This window comes from Crocodylus porosus, unplaced genomic scaffold (assembly GCF_001723895.1).
Source record: "Crocodylus porosus isolate Cpor-Errol unplaced genomic scaffold, CroPor_comp1, whole genome shotgun sequence".
Taxonomy (NCBI): Eukaryota; Metazoa; Chordata; order Crocodylia; family Crocodylidae; genus Crocodylus; species Crocodylus porosus.
In genome coordinates, this window is record NW_017728950.1 from 63,453,814 (window position 1) to 63,471,169 (window position 17,356).

Below are 17,356 nucleotides of genomic sequence, written 5' to 3' on the forward strand. Positions count from 1 at the left end.
AGGATAGTTCTTAGCATACCCTCAAATACTCCATACATTTGTCTGAAGGCCACAGTTTAACTATCATAGCTGGAATATTCGCTTTCCCTCTGTTCCTTCTACACATACAACTGAACTTCATTTCTAAATATATGAGCAAGGGATTTTTTTGTTTGTTTGTTTGTTTTGGTTATATCTTTTACTGGATTAAGTGCCCAGCTGGGAAAGATGTTAGACAAAGTTTTGGACACAAAGTGCCCTTCCTCAACCCTTTGCTTCTCTCATATTTTCTGGGCATCACAGCTACAACCTCACTACTTACTTTCCACATGGCTCTTCCTGGGAACTCTTCTAATTTGTCTTATCTAAGTATTAGCACATTGTTTGACACTCTGGTTTCTAGGCGCCAAAGAATTCGAGTGTAAGGAGCACATATTGTCACGAGACATGTAATGGATGATTCAAACTATGCAAGAATTAGAAGGATGTAAGTAGTTGTATTCAGCAGATGTCCTGAGGAAGATGCACTAACATTGTGCTCAATTTGTGGGCAGGTAAGATGACATCTTTCTATAACATCCTGACTTAATGCCCTATTGGGCTTTATAGGTCAGCCAATGGTAGTGAGGGCCTTGTTACATCTTAATTTTAGGTGGCTCTTTGAGCTCTTAACCCCTGGACTGTCTACCCATTGACACTTGAGACTAGTTTTGAGCACTTTTTAGGCAGCTTAAAATTATGCCACTCCAGGGCTAGGTTTATCTGTGATCTGTGTTACCTAGCTTACGTTTCATTAATGCATAGCTACTGCCACCCAAGTTACAGTCCTCCAGCATCCAGGATGCAGTGTCCCTTCCTGTTCTGCATGGGCAGACTTTCCACCCCTTGAACTCTACTGCCTAAGAGGTGGTTCCGGCACCAAGCCAACTCCCCCTCCTGCCCCTTGGGGTGTAACCTTCCCACCCACAGGGGTGTAACTCCATGCAAACAAGCTGCAGAGCACATGCTAGCTAGCCACGGTGTTGGGCACACATGGGTTCAGGATTGGGGTGTAGGGGTAAGGGTGGTGGTGGGGGAAAAAGGTGGGGGGACCAGACTGAGTCTCCATGGGCACCAGTACATGTGCCAGACACCTGCTCTGATGGATGCTAATTAGTGTGTGTCAGAACAGTCTCGATTAATTGAGTCTACTGGAGAATGTTAATTAGTGCGCTCCAGCAGTGCCCACATTACACTTATTTGATGTCCCACACTTCAAAATGGTGGTGGGGTGCTTGAACTAAAGCTTGTCAAATGAACTTCAGTTCATGTACCCCTGCCACTATTTTGAGGTACGGGACACTGAATACAGGTGATGCTACAGGCACTTTAATTAGACTGGCTCTTGAGGCCACACCAATTAAAGTGCCTGCCCCTCCACCCTGCAGCATGTGTACAGATGCCCCATGAGCTGGAGCTTCCTTCCCAGGGCAAGGGGCAGTAACTCCCCCAAAAGCACCTTCCCTCACCACTCCCACCTCCCAGCACCCATGGGAAGCATGACAAGTACCTCCCACACCCCAATCCCAAAATACAATTTATTAAAACATGAGACTTTCTTTAATTTACTTCCTCTTTATTTCTTTTCATATTTTTTTAACTTTTATTTTATCCTTCAGTGGCCATCTTCCTTCATTTTGCCACCTTTCTCTCACTCCCATATCATTACCTCCCCCATCCTAATAACTCTCCAACTCCCAGTTTCATGTTCCTGTGCCCCCAACCCATTTCTCACACATCCCCCACCTACAGCAGGGTAGAAGCCTGTCCTGGCTCACCAGCTCGGTGGAGCAAATCACAGCTGCTCCTAGTCAGGTCCCTGCTCATCAGACCTCTAGTGGCAAGTCACAGCTGTGCAGGTGGGGGACAGTCAGAGAAGGTTTAACCTTCAAGGTTTGACTGCTCCAAGCTCAAGCTAGCAGTAACACCCATCAACATTTGAGCAGCTCAAAGTACAATGTGTAACAAGGCCCTAAAGGGCAAGGCTTTATAGTTAGCAGCTACTTTTGTCCTTTGGAAAGAGATATTTCAGGTACTGATTCAGGTAAAGGGCACCCACAGCTTCCAAGCTAATAAGAAGGAAAATAGCATAAAGACTGACTCAACATCAAACAACACGCCTTTAATTCAGGTGGGGATTTTTTTTTGTTTAATGAATTCCATTAAGTTGGAGTGTTATTTTAATCTTTGTGCTTTTCACAGGCAAAATAAAACAGAACAAAAACTAGTCAGTCAAAAGATACCCCACCTTTTTCCTACTACTAAAATAGAAGAGGCTTGCAGAAGTATTTGCAATCATACACAATGTGTACTTCAGAATATATAAATGTATTTTCTCTTTCTGTTTTTTCTTGCATATCCTTTCTCTCTATGGCAGGCTTCATCCATAGTCATGCTATGCCCCTCCTTTCTGTGGGCTTTCCTTCCTTTTATTTCTCTTGTCTTTAATCTTGATGTTCCCTTTCCATCTCATATGTTCATTTTCTTCCTGTTATTGATATTCTGTTCTATTCTGCAACCTTTCTATTTTCTGAAGGATGGTTTTGATGCCAGGTGATTCCCTCCTACAGCTCTGTTTTGTTCCACCATGGAAAAACTGGCCCTTAACCTGTTTATAGTGCAGGTATTTCTGTGACAGAAGCTTTGCTATTAACTTGCCGGCGGGTCTCACACTGCAGAGCTGACCTGAGTCTCCCTTCCTTAGGGCGCCCTTTCTGCTAATAATTGATAAGAGGTGCTGCAAAAGGAGCTGCTGCAGACTCTTGGCAGCACTGGAACTGGCAGTTTAATTTACTTGTATCAGGGTTGGCATCTCAACAGTTTCACTATGAGCATGGGACACATTCATACATGCAGGTAAATATTTGGCTGCCATAGGTAAGCAGGGAACATATTTCTGTTATATAATTAACTTTAGTAATTAAATTCAGTGATTAAGTTCTGGGGGGCATTATACAGATATAGAAATAATTTGAAAACATTAAAAAGGATACTATCTTGAAGGAATTAGTGACTATTGTATTGTTCTTATTATAGGCTGACCTCCCTACCACCAAGAGGACCATAGCAATCCAAGTCAGTTTATATGTAGGGTCAACCTCTAGGTTCATGACTAATGGTCTATCTGCTGCTGTCTATACTACTTGTAATTACGGAATCATTTAAAGGTGTTTTGTGCACAGTATCTGAAACAGTATAATGATAAAATGACAACTCTGGATCAGAAAAAATACACAGAGCCTTCTATTTAAGCACAGCTTTCAGAGATGCCTGTTACATCTACCAGTATTCGATCAATATCAGTTGACCCAACAGGCATCTCTGACACCTGAAAGAATGAAAAATATCAATGCGACACTGTAATTGCAGGGTACAAACTACACAGGAATGATGGAAAAAGTAATACAGAGGGGGGGATTGGATAGGCATTGACTTTGGTTTTTGCCAGTGAGTGCTTTGGCCCTACCTCTGGCCTACTCATGTTCACTACCTCACCATGAATCTCCATGCACTGGTCTAATTCCACCTTCCTGTGCAGCCACATAATGTCCTTCTGTCACTTACTGGTACTAGCTTTTAAAAGCTTGCTTTCAGGGCAAAGTTTTTAACATAACACAGATCTAACATGCATTGTGTAACACCAAAATAGCTATGGCCTGTGGGTGCTGAGCCCTGCTAATTTTTTTGGTGGGTGCTTGAGCCCCAGAGCACCCATGGAGTTGGCACCTATGGGGGACTGGCACTTTATGTTAAAGACAGCATTAAATCTAATAAGGTAAGAGGTACCAGAAAAGCTGTATGGGTAGAAATTCAGCATTTAATTCAAAAGAGTGTACTTCTGGGGTTATATTATCAATCTGATCAGGATTTTGGCAGTAAGCAAGAAATGGTGAGGGAGATTAGAGAGGCTGCAGAAGCAGAGAACACAATAATAATGAGTGGTTTCAATTAGCAACCGTCAAGAGAATTAAAACCTTGCAAGTAGCATGAGGTATTAAAAAAGAAAAACTTATTCAAGGCACAAATTAAGTGCATACCACAGATAAAAAGAGTAGCAATGGGGCCAGAAAAAAAGAGAGCGCCAGTATGGTTAAATAGTACAATGTAAGATGCTAGGAGAAGCAAAAATATGTCATTCAAGAAATGGAAGTCATGCCTGAGGGAAATAGAAATGAGCATATACTCTGCACTCTAAATGTAAAACTATAAGGCAAGCCCAATATACATATACACAGAAACACATGCATACATACACATATGCACATGCATATATATTAGGAGCAACTTGCTGGAGATATCAAAAGTTTTTTGAGTACACTGGAAAAAGGAAGCCTGCCAGGGATTCAGTAAGGCTCCTGGAAAAGCAGGAAATAAAAGGAGCACTCAGGGAGGGTAAGGCAATTGTAGAGAAGCCAAATGAGTTCTTTGCATTAGTGCTCACCATCCATAATGTTGGGGAGATTCCAGAACAAGAGTCACTCTTTCCAGGAGACAAATTAATAGAACTAATTCAAACTGACGCATCAGTGAAGGAGATTATAGAGGAGATGATTAAACTAACAGTGGTAAATCATCAGGACTGGGTGGTCATCACTTAAAGTCCTGAAGGAACTCAAACTTGAAATTGTAACCTATCACTAAAAACAACTTATGTACCAAAGGACTGAAGGGTAGGTAATATAACATCATTCTTTAAAAAAGGGTTCTAGGGGACGTCTACAAGGTGAACCTAACTTCTGTTCCTGATATAATAGAAATCTGTTGAAACCATACTAAAAATACGATTGTCCATTACATGGATGAACAGCACCTGTTGGGGAAGGGCCAAGCTGACTTTGGTAAAAGGCATTCAAGCCTCACCAATCTATTCAGAGTTTTTTAAGGGTGTCAAGAAGCATGTAACTCAGGGTGATCTGGTTAATATAGTCTATCTGGGCTTTACCAAAAGCTTTGTGAAAGTCCCATATCAAAGGCTCTAATTCAGTTCTAGAGAAACAGCTGGGGACTTTTTATAAGTCCCCAAAGGAAGTACAAATCCCCTCTCCCTTCCCCTCCATTCTTAGCAGCATAACCCGTCCCTGGCCCACTGCTTCTGCTGTCTCCAGCTGCCTGGGGGTAGGGCAGGGGTGGGGACAGGGGGAGCTCCAGAGTCACTCCTGCCCACTCCAGCTAGGTTCTGTGGGAAGCTGGGCTCAGCTGGGGACAGGAGTAGCAGCAAGCACAACCCTCGTCCCTGCTCAGCCTAGGAACAGGCATGAGGGAGGGGAACCCACCTGCTACTGGCATTGCTGTTGCTGTGTGTAGCTGTGCATAGCTCCATGTGCAGTCTAGCAGCAATAGGGCAGGAGTGGCCCCTCACTCTCCTCCCCTGGGTCATTTGGGGAGAGCAGCAGCGGCAGCAGTGGGTAGGTGAGGAAAGATTCTTATCTGCTTGAGGGACATAAAAAAAGTCCCTGGCTGCTGCTCCTGTAGCATGGTCTGCCTACCCTGATGTTGGTAGAGGGGGGCAGGGGAGAGGTTGGGAACTGGGGTGTAACCACTCCTGCAGCACAGGTCACTTCTCCCACATGCCCCTTTCTACAATTCTGGATCCACCCATGCTTATAGATATAAAACAGTTGCTAGCCATTATTAAAGGGATATTCAAAGGTAGCCTTCACTTCTGCTGGCTCTTCCAAATGGAAATCAGTTTTCTCAGCAGGTGGATGAAGCTGGAGAAAATGGATAGTCACTATGACAAATGCATGATTGAAAAAAAAAAGAGGACTGTACCCTTCCTCTTAAAAACTGTTACACTAAACAAAACATTGCATGTTGTCAACAACCTGGGATTGCAGGCACATATATTTGTGATGATATGAATCTAAAATCAATTTCAGAGGAAAGATTACACGAAAAAAATAAAATTAAAAAGAATCTCATTTCAGTTAGGCCATCAAACATCAAGCCTATGAGAATTCAGTCCTACAATTTTTTAAGGTGGTGCTGAAAAGTGATTCTGTACGAATGGCAAATTGGTATTCAATGCTTAATTTACCAGTAAAAAGAATATTTTTCAAAGGGACAGCTCTTCAACTTCAACCTAGGGTCTCAGAATCAAGCCATGTTCTTTTTCTCTCATATATCACTTGTAATAAAAGTTCTGAAAGCTGTATGATACCCTTTCATGGCACTTCTGCAGTGCTATAACAAATGTTAGGAGCAGAACTCTCATCAGCGTGGATGACAGTTGTCTGCGTGTGTGTCCACATGTGTACGCAGATGGCATGGCTGGCTGATAACATCAAGATGCATTCTGCAAAGGCAGGCATTGCCAAGCTTATCTTGTATTATTTTGTCTGATCTTGTATTATTTTGTCTGTCATATTGAAGACATGAGACACTAATAACACATCTGGCAAAACATAACACAGAAAAGTCATTTTGATATTGATCCAGCTGATACATTTCATGACACACCTATGTTGATGTGTAAGTGAGATGAAATGTCAATAGAAAACATTCAAAAACTCCAGGGATTCATAAAGGATGGGGAATACATGGGGTGATAGTTTCAAAGCTAATAAGATGATTTGGATACTCAATTGCTATTTATTTTAATGGGAACTGGAAAGCCAAATACCTTGGCTGGCATTTGAACATCTCAGTCATGACAACAAAGTACCATTTACTTCCCTTTATTCTTAAGAAACTATTAACATACCAACTCCTTCTTCTTCATGCATTCCATGAGTATGATGAAGAGATGCTGTGCCTGAGTCCGCGTGTAGGTAAACGTCTTCTGGATGGTAACTAGTAACTGGTCCCTCAAAGATTCATTGATAAGCCTGAAATTAGAAAAAGTAGAGAAAAGGCAGATGTGTGTTATTAAATATGGTCTGGAAAATGGTTCTAGTGTCAAATTAATGGCCAAGAAGGCAGGAATTAAAAATAAAAGGTATTAAAATTTGTTTTGTAGAGGTCTGAAATGGAGGGATTTCTGAAAGTGTCAGAGATCTAAACATTAAAATATGCTGGAAAAACATATTGCTTTAAACATTGTGGTTCTCCACCTCTGAGATTTTTTTCAATTTGCAGATTATTGCCTGATAGAAAGCTACTCAGCACTATCAGCTATGGTGAATTTATTAACAAAAATAAACACTAGATGACAGCCTGGATTTGGTGTAGACTGTAATGTCTGGGTAAGCTGAATACCCAATTGTATGTGTGGGACTGTAAAATGCATCTAGAAGTTTGTCATGTGGAACTCTAAGGGCATTTTTTATTTTTTGGTTTTAAGTGAATATTTTTGTTGTCAGTGTACACAGTAAATTATAACATGCTATCTTGAATAACACCAAAAGTACTGCCATATTTATTTCCCATAGTAATACATTAAAAGGCACTGGCTTTACAATAGCTTTTTTCATATTTAATGTTATTGAATGCAATTTTATGCTTTGCTAAGTCTAAATCATCTATGGGACCAAAAAAGCAGGGTGCTGAGGCAAAGGCTAAGGATAAAACTGTCAAAATGTCTATGTGTGTAGGAGTCCTAGTGGGACATCTTGGAAAATTTTAAACCAAGTATTGTTAGTCAACTGTACTGTTGCAAGTAGGATTTTGCAATTGAACTTTAAAATCAAGTTGTGGAATGCTAATGCTGAATATTCCCTGGCCCACTTCTATTGCCTGATTCTATCCCACTTGACATTTCAATTGGATTCCTTTTCTCTTTTTTTCTTAAAACTGTGGAACTGCACTCATTTCATTGCTAAATGAGAAGCCACAGCAGCTGACGAAATAAGTTATGTATCCTGGGCATGTCTACATATGCATTTACTGTGCAGAAAGTGGCTTTTAGACCAGTGTCTACAAGTGTAGGCATTACTGCACAGTAACACTGTGTGTGCTCCAACTTGGCAGTAAAGTCAGAGCACACGCACAGTGTTACTGCACAGTAAGGTATCTACAAGTGCCTTACTGTGCAGTGACTAAGTGGGCATACATTTGCTACCTGCATCACTGCATCATTGCCTCCCATGCCATTGTACCTCAGGGTCCCAAACCAGGAGTGCAGGTATGCCTAGCAGGATTAGCAGCAGCAGCAGCAGGGCGCAGTGGTTGAGGAACCCCTCTGCCTACACAAACAGCTTATCGCATATCGCCCAGGGCATACATAGCAGGGGCATGCTTCAGGCACAGCGGCAGCATGGGGCGGGGGGGGAGCCCCAGGGTGCCTCCCCAGAGAAGCCCCCTGATGGGAGGGCAGGGGCATGTCCAGTCCCTAACCCCAGTTTTTCAGGAGTTCCATGTGCTCCAAGTCTGGCCACTGTGGCCTGGACAGCAGTGTGGCAGAGTGATTGGCCTGCAGGGAGAAAAGGGGAGAGCTGCAGCAGCAGCTGCTGCCTGGCTTTGCCCATCCTGGGAAGGAGGAAGGGGAAGCAGGCTGCCTGAGGCCAGCACCCCATGGGCTGCCAGCCCTAGGGGAGAAAGCAGGGCTGGGGGGCTCAGACAGTGGCTGCCTGGGCCCAGCTCTGCCTGGACAGCTTACCATGGTCCCTGGGCACCTATGATCAGAGACCAGGCAGCGCAGGGTCCCTGGTGCAAAGCATCTTATCTCTGAAATATCTCTCACAAAATACTTCTGTCTCTTGTCTCTGCAGGGTCAACATCTGGACATGGGGGAGAGGCTGCAGGGTCTTGCCAGGATGCTGCCTCAGGGTCACCACCACCCACTGCTGGAGCTACCTGGACACACTGGCTGTGCCAGTGGCGCACCAGAGGCTGGACACCAGTGGCTGGTGGGGGTTATGGGTGATGCATAGGATGTGCATGCAAGTGCATGTGCACCCCCTGAACGTGGTGGTGCATCTCCTGCAAAGAGGCACCACTGACACTGTCAGTGCAACTGCAGGCAGTTGCTGTTTGCCACCCTGCTGCCAACACTGCTGGTGGCATCTGCAAGTGGTCCATGATAGCAACTGGCCGCTGCAACTCTGCTGGCAGTGTCTGCAGGTGCTCGCTGACACCTGGTAGGCGTTCACCACCACCTCACCTGCTGCCGACAGTGCTGGTGGTGTCTGTGACAGTTCCCCTGCCTCAGGCAGAGACCAAGGAAGCTTTGTTTAGGATATTTAAGATATGAGCCACTGGCAGTATACCATAATTTTCTTACAGAACACAACCCAGAATATAATGAAATGAAGGTGAAAAAAAAGAGTTTCCTAAAGTTATATCTGTGTAGAGCAGAGACAGAGACTAATTTTCAGTTGACTTATCCTCCCTTTCCTGCTTTCCTGGAGACTATCCTCCCTTTCCTCCCTATCCTCCCTTTCCTGGAGACTAGAATCTACCATCAAGGAGCAAAATTGCCCTATGAAAGGTTAGTTTGATTAGTATACCATCAAGTTCATTAAAAAGGACAAAGTCATTAACATCAGTGGAGTAGAAAACCAGGAGCCATTAAATCATCTGACTCCCTCAGCTGCTGCACTGTCATCAGCTGATTCAAGGGTGATCTCTACTTATGAGCCTCTTACAAAGACCTTAGTAAGGTCAATGAAAGCTATATACAGGTCTGATGTTATTCCCTACACTTTTCTTGGACCTGGTGAGCAACAAAGATCATGTCAGTTGCCACAATGAGATTCTGGCAGGACTTCCTCAGCAAGAGGTAGAAGATAGTTCAGGAGGATGCAAGTGAGGAGTTCCCTACTGTAGAAAGGAAGAAAATACCTTGATAATTACCACACACAGACTTAATCTCTTTTTGTGAAGTTAGTTACTATGTTGGCATTTCTCAGGTTCCCAGGGATCTCTTCACTGTTCCAAGTTTGAAGAATAAATTCATGGAGTCTTGTGGCAGGGCACTGTGTGTGCCTGCTACTTTACAGCCCTGGAGCTGGCAGCCACCAGATGCCTAATGAGGGCAGCCATTTTAAGTTCAGGGCTGCCCGTATAAATAGGCCAGTTTAGCTGCAAGGGGCCAGGCAACAACACTGTTTGGCCAGAGGGCTGCTGAGTTTCGTCTGGAGGTAAGGGAGGCGCTGGAGGAGATGGTAAGAGGCTCCTGGTCCTGGGTATGACCTGAAATTACACCCTGCCAGGAGTGGGTGGCCTGGTGGGGCTCTCAGTGGTGTGGGAGCCCCCAGGAAATGCCAGGCCAGTGATCACCCCAGTGAAAGGCACTGGATGGGTTACCCCTTTATGTGTAGGGCCCAGGGGGTGAACCCTTAGAGAGAATGAGGGGCTAGAGACTCTACACTGATCAAGAGAGTACCCTCAACTGGCCCATGCTGTCCCTTGTGGTGGGCCAGGGGCCCACCGCGAGGGACTCCTGAGAGTCAAGGACCAGGGGTTCTGACTGGCCTGGAGGTGGGCCAGGGCTGGCAGCCAAAGCTCCTGGGAGGACCACACCCTAGAGGGAAAAATGACTTCAGGGAGCTATGTAGTCTGCATGAAGGTGGATGAGGTCGCCTGATGAGAGGACTCTAGGGTGGGGTTCAATCAGGAAGATTTGGGGCCCAGTGTGGGGCTGGTGATGAAGAGAACACCTAGATGCCATCTGTGAGGCTTGGGCTGCGGTGTAGGGGAGGAAGGGAGCTGCAGATAGCGCCCCCTAGCAGCGGGGTAAGAAAATGGACAGCCTCCTGCTTAATTACATCTATCAATTAATTTAAGATCAAGGCATGGCAGGTGAGAAAGTGGGCGGCTAGCCCAAGAACAGGTGGGCGGGCCACACGGAGATCGGCCCCAAGCAGGCCCCCTGTTACAAGTCTCAGTACCAGTTCCTAACTGCCATCCTTGTAGATTTCCTCCAGGGCAGTAGCACTGTTGTTCTTGGTTTCCTTGATGGCATGCCAGAATTTTAGGATAGGATGGTTGGTGAGGGATCCCCTTTCAGGATGTTGGGGAATGGGCTTGATGTTGGTATGTACCACAGTTGACTCACAGTTCAGGAATGCCTCAAAGTGCTGTTTCCATCTAGCTTGGATTGATTCATTGTCTCTGAGGAGTGTTGAGCCATCCTGTGATAACAGGAAAGTAGAGCCATGGGAAGTTGGACTGCAAATGGCTTTCACTGCCTGGACAAAAACTATGCATGTTAGTACACAACTGAATCTCCTTCACTTTATCTTGCCACCACTAGTTTTTGATTTCCCAGATCTTTCTTTCAGCTTTGGCTTTGAGGAGCTGATACATCTTCTGCTGAGATGAAGTGTCGTTTTGCTTAGAAGAACGAGCCCTTCTCTTCTGATCTTGGCATTGTTTTCATTGTTCTAGTCTTGGTGTCAATGGTGGTGTAGCCAATGAGTTCAGTGCAGGCCGTAGGGACAGTGGTTTAAAACTGTTGCCTCCATTTGTGGGCAGGACAGAGAGCTCATGGAGACGCTGCTAGTGATCCTTAAAGAAATTTGGGTCTTGAAGAGATTTGGCATTGAGTGTCCTTATCATTGCTTTTGGTGTTTTGGAGCAACCTGGATGTTCATAATGGATCTGAGAAGCATTAGTCAGTATGTAGCCAAGGTTGGAGTAAATTGTTCTTTGACATCATCGTCGTCACCCAGCACTGGGTACATCTTGTACGCATTGATGATGATAGTGTACCTGTATACTGATTGTTGCTGAGCTTACGACATGACATTTATTAATGTCCATGGGGAGCTCCATAAGTTGACCAAGACAATTCTTGATGGTGAAACCAATGCCACGACTGGATCTGTCCTGAACTGATTTCTCCTTCTAGAAGAAGGTGTAGTCTCCACCGTCTTTGCTCAGCTGTCCTTCATCCAGCTGTCTTGTCTTGCTCAGAAGTGCAATGTTGGAGTTGTATTTTTCTAGTTTCTTGAAGACAATGGCAGTTTTCCTTTCTAGTCATTCATTGTCTTGGTTATCCATCAGCCTCAGTGTGGAGCAGGAATCAAAGCAGGATGCTTCTATCTCAGGCAGAAAATCTGCTTCCCTACTTAATACACACACCACAATTTTGCGGGGGCTAAGGTATGTGTCATATGATAGAAAATATTGACATTTAATCAAGGTTCATGTGAGATTATAGGTCACTTGAAACTGCTGTGATTAGTTATGACACTTTATTGATGAATATAAGTAATTCCTATTAATAAAGTCCATGGGAGACTGTTTGTAACAGAGTGTGTTGGCTCTTTAAAAGGGAGCACAAAGTCTATAGTAGAGGCCCATCTATGGATGGTTAGTTACTCATGGACCACCCACAGGTAGTTAAGAATACCACTGAGAGAGAATGGGGAGCTGAGCTAGGGGGAAGAAACAGTCCTTGATCAGGAGACAGACTGATTTTGTTTGCTTTGAAAGTAAGGACTGTTTTTGCATTTTAAAAGGAAAGGCTAAATACAGTAAAAGCTGTGTTAACTGGCATTTAAGTAACCAGAACACTCTATTAACTGGAATTTCCAGCCGGCTGGCTGGACTCAGGGGGTGGGGGAATGGGAGGGGGAGCTCACATGCGATGGGGAAAGCTAGTTGCTGCTACCACCCACCACCCTGTGCTGTCACTGCTCCATGTGCCCTCCCTGCTCCGCTTGTGGCTGTCACAACCCCCACCCTGCCTCTACCTTGCTTCACATCTGGCATAAAACCCCCTGCCCTCAGGTAACTGGAATTGTTATATAACAGGCACCCCCTTTACCCCACTCATGCTGGATAACAAAGCTTTAATGTAGCTCCCTCTGGGCAAAGTCATGTTGCAAAAAGGCAGCAGGATCACTAACCAGCTTACACTGTCCTAAAGGAATTCTGCTGTAGCAATCTGTTTTGTTTTGGTCAGCTGAAAAATTAATAAATTAAGATTATCCCAAGATATATAGCACATAGTCCATATATTTGAAACCACACATGATCACCAAAAATTAAGCATCATTGTCCAACATGTACCGAGCAATTTTGGAAAACACACATTTAACACAACTGAATAAATTTCAAAATGTATAAACATAGACTTTCAAACAATGATTGTCCTTAATGGCTGACATTAAATACTAAACTAAAGAAAGTGGCAGCACATGAAGTCACCTCGCTAATTTAGAAAAATTCTAATGGATACAATTTATATTGTATTTGACTCATGTATCTCCCATTCTACTTGCAGATTTTTCTTCTCAGCAGTTTTCATCAGTGTATCTGGACTCAGAAGGCATCCAAGAGCAATCCTCTTTGTATAAACCCATACAAGAAGCCATACATAAACATCAGGTTAGGGCAATTTGAAGTTTTTAGCCATTTAAAGGAATCATATATACTTTCTAAGTATAAATACTAGTATTTCAAAAATGGTTTGACGTTGGAATGAAATAATTATATTACATGTAACATTAGCTCTTAAAGCATGGCTCTTGACAGCAAAGAGACTCATCATGGAAGCTATTAATTTAACTTTCTTGATGAAACATTGCTGTTCTTAATATCTTACAAATTAGTGGGTTTAGCAATTTACAAAATTTATTCTTTGAAGTGTAAAAGCCTCTACACTGTAGCAGTTTTCTCATCTAAAATGTAGTTGTATTCTTTGGCTTATTAGATGAGTCAGAATGTTTTAAAGTATAAGTTGATGTTAATCAAACAGGAACACTAGATTCAGAAATTGTTCATAGCTCACTTTTTATGCTAGATAAAAGACAGATTTATAGTTGTATAGTCCTGCAGCAATTGCAGAGAATTACCTGGGCTATTAGAGCCTATAAAAGTTAATGTTTGCTTAAGGTAATCGCATTGGGACACACAGAAAAAGACGGAAACCCAGTTTATTTCATGAGGTTTGTGTACAACACTTGCTCCCCTCCAGAGTAAGGAGGTGCAGACATGAATAAGGTCTGCAAAAATACAATCCCCAAGTTCAGCTGTGTCATGCCTTCTCATTACAACATGACTGTTGGTAACAGCTGACATGTGAGAGTGGCTAGAAACAGCCTACATGGAGACACAAAAAAGATAATACAGTCAGAGAGGGTTCATCTACATGAGATGCTGACTGTGCAGTAGCCTGATACTACTGCACAGTAGCATTATGTGGCAAAAACTGCAATGCTATGCTACTGCACAGTAGTGTCACAAAAAGGGTGCTCGCTGGTGCTACTGCTCAGTAACTGAGGTTACTGGACACTTATTTAGTTCTTGTTTATACAAGTACTAAATAAATGCACAGTGACCACTGCTTAGTAGCGTCTTGTGTAGATGTGGCCGGGAAGATCTAAACTAGGTTAAAGGGTTAAATTAGGTATATTGGACTGGAATGGCATTACTTCTATTAAATCTGTGTGAGCATGAGGAAATTTCCATGAGCCTTTGAGTTCTTCTCTAATACCTCCAGTAGTTTTTGCCCCACAAAATGAGCTGCAGGGGATATGGCAGTTCCATGGAAGGCCAGGACCATTAGTGCAGAGGCCTGATTACCTGCTCAAGCTCTGAGCTTCCCATGTCCAACTGCTCTCTTCAGCTAGAGCCATGCTGCAAGTTTCCTCCTGGCTGTGACTCCTTTTGGGACTCCGCTTGGGGAACAGGGGAAATGTTTCCATGTACAGCTTCTTTATATAATGGTTAATTCTGCCACAGGTACTCTATTACTTTCTCCTCTTGGGTCAAAGGGGCAACAACAGGAATCTGAACCTGAATCCAACACATCATGAGGTCACCAGCCTGACCAGCGCTCCTATACAGATCCCAACCTATGGCACATCCTCTACAGGATGTCCAAGAAGGCATTGAAGAGCTAATGGTGCAGAGACATTATAAGCTCCTCTTGGATGGGAAGCCTGAGACTGGTAGATAGAGAAGGTACAAATTGCACCCACTGTATGAGAGTGACTGCAGTTAGGACTTACAGCATTGTATCCAGCATGTCCCTGCAACTTGTATATGAATACCAGGTGATTTGAAAAAGACTAAGCTTTAACACACTAACGTAAAACTTGTTTACCACAGTCTAACAGAGTTTCTGTGTTCTAAATTAGGGGTCACACATTCAACTTAATATTTATTATGTGCAGTTACAATGCAAGCAGATGCAGGTTAAAGCAATTTAGCATATGTTAAGTACCCTCCTAGCATTGCAAAATTATTCCCTTTCAGGCAATGGTTATCTTCTAATATGTACTAACTTTAGTAGGTTATTACATTCCAATGATATGGAACTGCTGCAAGTGAACATATGACAAGGACCTTAATATGGTAACATGTGGCTCAAATAAGGTGACCTTATGTCCTGTTTTAGCTGGGACAGTTCTGGTTTTCAGAGGCTGGACTCTGCCGGCTGTTGGGATTTTAATAGGTGTCTCAGAAAGGCAGGGGCATGGGGCACAGTCGGAGCAGCATGGAGTATGTTGCAGGTGGGCAGGCAGGCACTGCTGTTTGCCTGGCATGCAGTCCCACACCTGCCAACCTGAGCATGTGTATGTGTGGTGGGGAGCAGTGTCCTGGATTTTCCAAATGATATTCTGGACTTCTGGGATTTCCATATGGTCAGCCCAGGCTAAAGATCTGAAGTACCTTTCTCAGTAAAAATCTCTGAAGTGAATAGAAGATTTGCTAGAGTGGGAGCTAACATAAAATGAGATTCTTATGTTCTCCGTGCTATAAAATGGCGTGGAAAGGGACCAATAAGAAAAACCAACCAAACAAACCAGAATATTTTAAAACTCAGATGGCTCAGCAATATATATGATTCCATCCTGTAATGAGAAGAAATGGCTAGTGATGGGGAGTGAATGTTCCTAGAACACCCACTGAACACATTTTTAAAAGTATTATAGGTACCGTATTGGGAAGGAGGAGATCTCTCTTGCTCTTGTTCTCTCAGAAGAGGCTGTGGCCTAGGGAAACAAGTATTTCCAAGGCTCTTGAAGTCTGAGATTAAGCTCACTCTGTACCCAGCCACAGTTAATTAATAATAATAATAATTTAGATCCAAATCCTAAAGTTTTCACTCAGGCTATTCAGTTTTACTTCAGGCAAACTCCCACTGAAGCCAATAGGAATTTGCCTCAGTAATCACTGAGAGAAAACAGAATAAAGCCCTTAGGATTTCGTGCATAGCTTTTCTAAGCAGCCATCCTTTTCCTTTCTCCTATTAAAGCTAGCAGAGGTTATATTATTCCATAGATTTTTTTTTAAAAGTAAAATCTTCATTAAAATTACTGGTATTCTTTAACAAACAAACAAATAGTGGCATGAGATGGCTCTGTAATTAGGGAGGCTTGGGCCTTCCTATAGGATGACAGTTTGCAAACTAGTCACATGTATCATTTGATTTGTCACCTAATTTTCTACCCCTACAAGTTGTACATGGTTTATGTCGTAGTGCATTGCAGGCCTACAGTAAGCCTCATTATTTTATTATTCTGTACCTTGGCAAAGCAGCAAACTGGGAGTCATTATATCAGAAATAGAAACTGAAGTAGCAAGGTTAATAACTGTCTCTTTTTAATAAAGCATACATAACAATGTAAGATGAATTTTGGGTAAACTGTGAAATAATTTGTCAAGAATAAATCACATTTTCTTTTTATGACCCTAAAAGTAGCAACAGCTGCTCAAAACAATGATCTTTGATCATGTACTTTGGCTGGGGCCAATATAATCTATGCTATATTATTAAAAAGTCTAACCTTATGACGTACGTATTAAAAATTATATACAAAACTATAGCTGCAAACAAAGCATGGGAGCTAATAAACTGTTGCAGAATTATCTATTGTGGTTTCAATTGCATGTTAACACAAGTTAAAACACCACTTAAAATAGAACCCTCTATACAGAAGCCTTACAGGAATCACTGTAATTTAAGCATCTCTGGGCATGTCCTCACAAGATTTTTACTGTGGAGTTCACTAATTATCTCTGCAATAAATGTTTTGGCATCTACATGTTAGAAATACACAGCTTGCATCTTGCTCCTGATAAGAAAGAAATACTGTCCAAGGCTCCTCTCCCCCATCCTCCTTAGACTTTCTCATACTGATTACAGAGACTGGAATTTAACTGCATGGCCTTGGGGTATAAACTTTTGAACTCTTGTGGTTTTGAGCATGCTTAATGAGCTGTTGCATATTTACCTCTCCGCCCCGTATACTCAAATAGCTAATTATACTATACATGCGATGTATGTGATGATGTAGTTACATGTATGTTTGTATGAAACAGAAGTAGGCTGCAGGAACTCCTGTGTCTGCACACGTGCCCAGGAGAGAGAAGATAAAAAACCGCTTGCAAATGCAATTGGGGCCAGAGGTGATTTGAGCTTCAAAGCTCCACTCTCTGACCTTTGTTTGCAAACAAATACATCCTTTTGTGCCGACTGATGTCTGTGATCTCTGCATTGCCT

General features: G+C 43.0%; 1 protein-coding gene across 1 annotated transcript in view; it reads right to left on the reverse strand.

The window, feature by feature from the left end:
* The window catches only part of TRPM3 (transient receptor potential cation channel subfamily M member 3), a 253,510-nt gene that overhangs the window by 155,698 nt on the left and 80,456 nt on the right, over positions 1-17,356 (reverse strand). Inside the window, exon 8 of the mRNA XM_019555208.1 lies at positions 6,722-6,845. Coding sequence (XP_019410753.1) covers positions 6,722-6,845 — 124 coding nt within the window. The remainder of the gene's footprint in view (positions 1-6,721; positions 6,846-17,356) is intronic.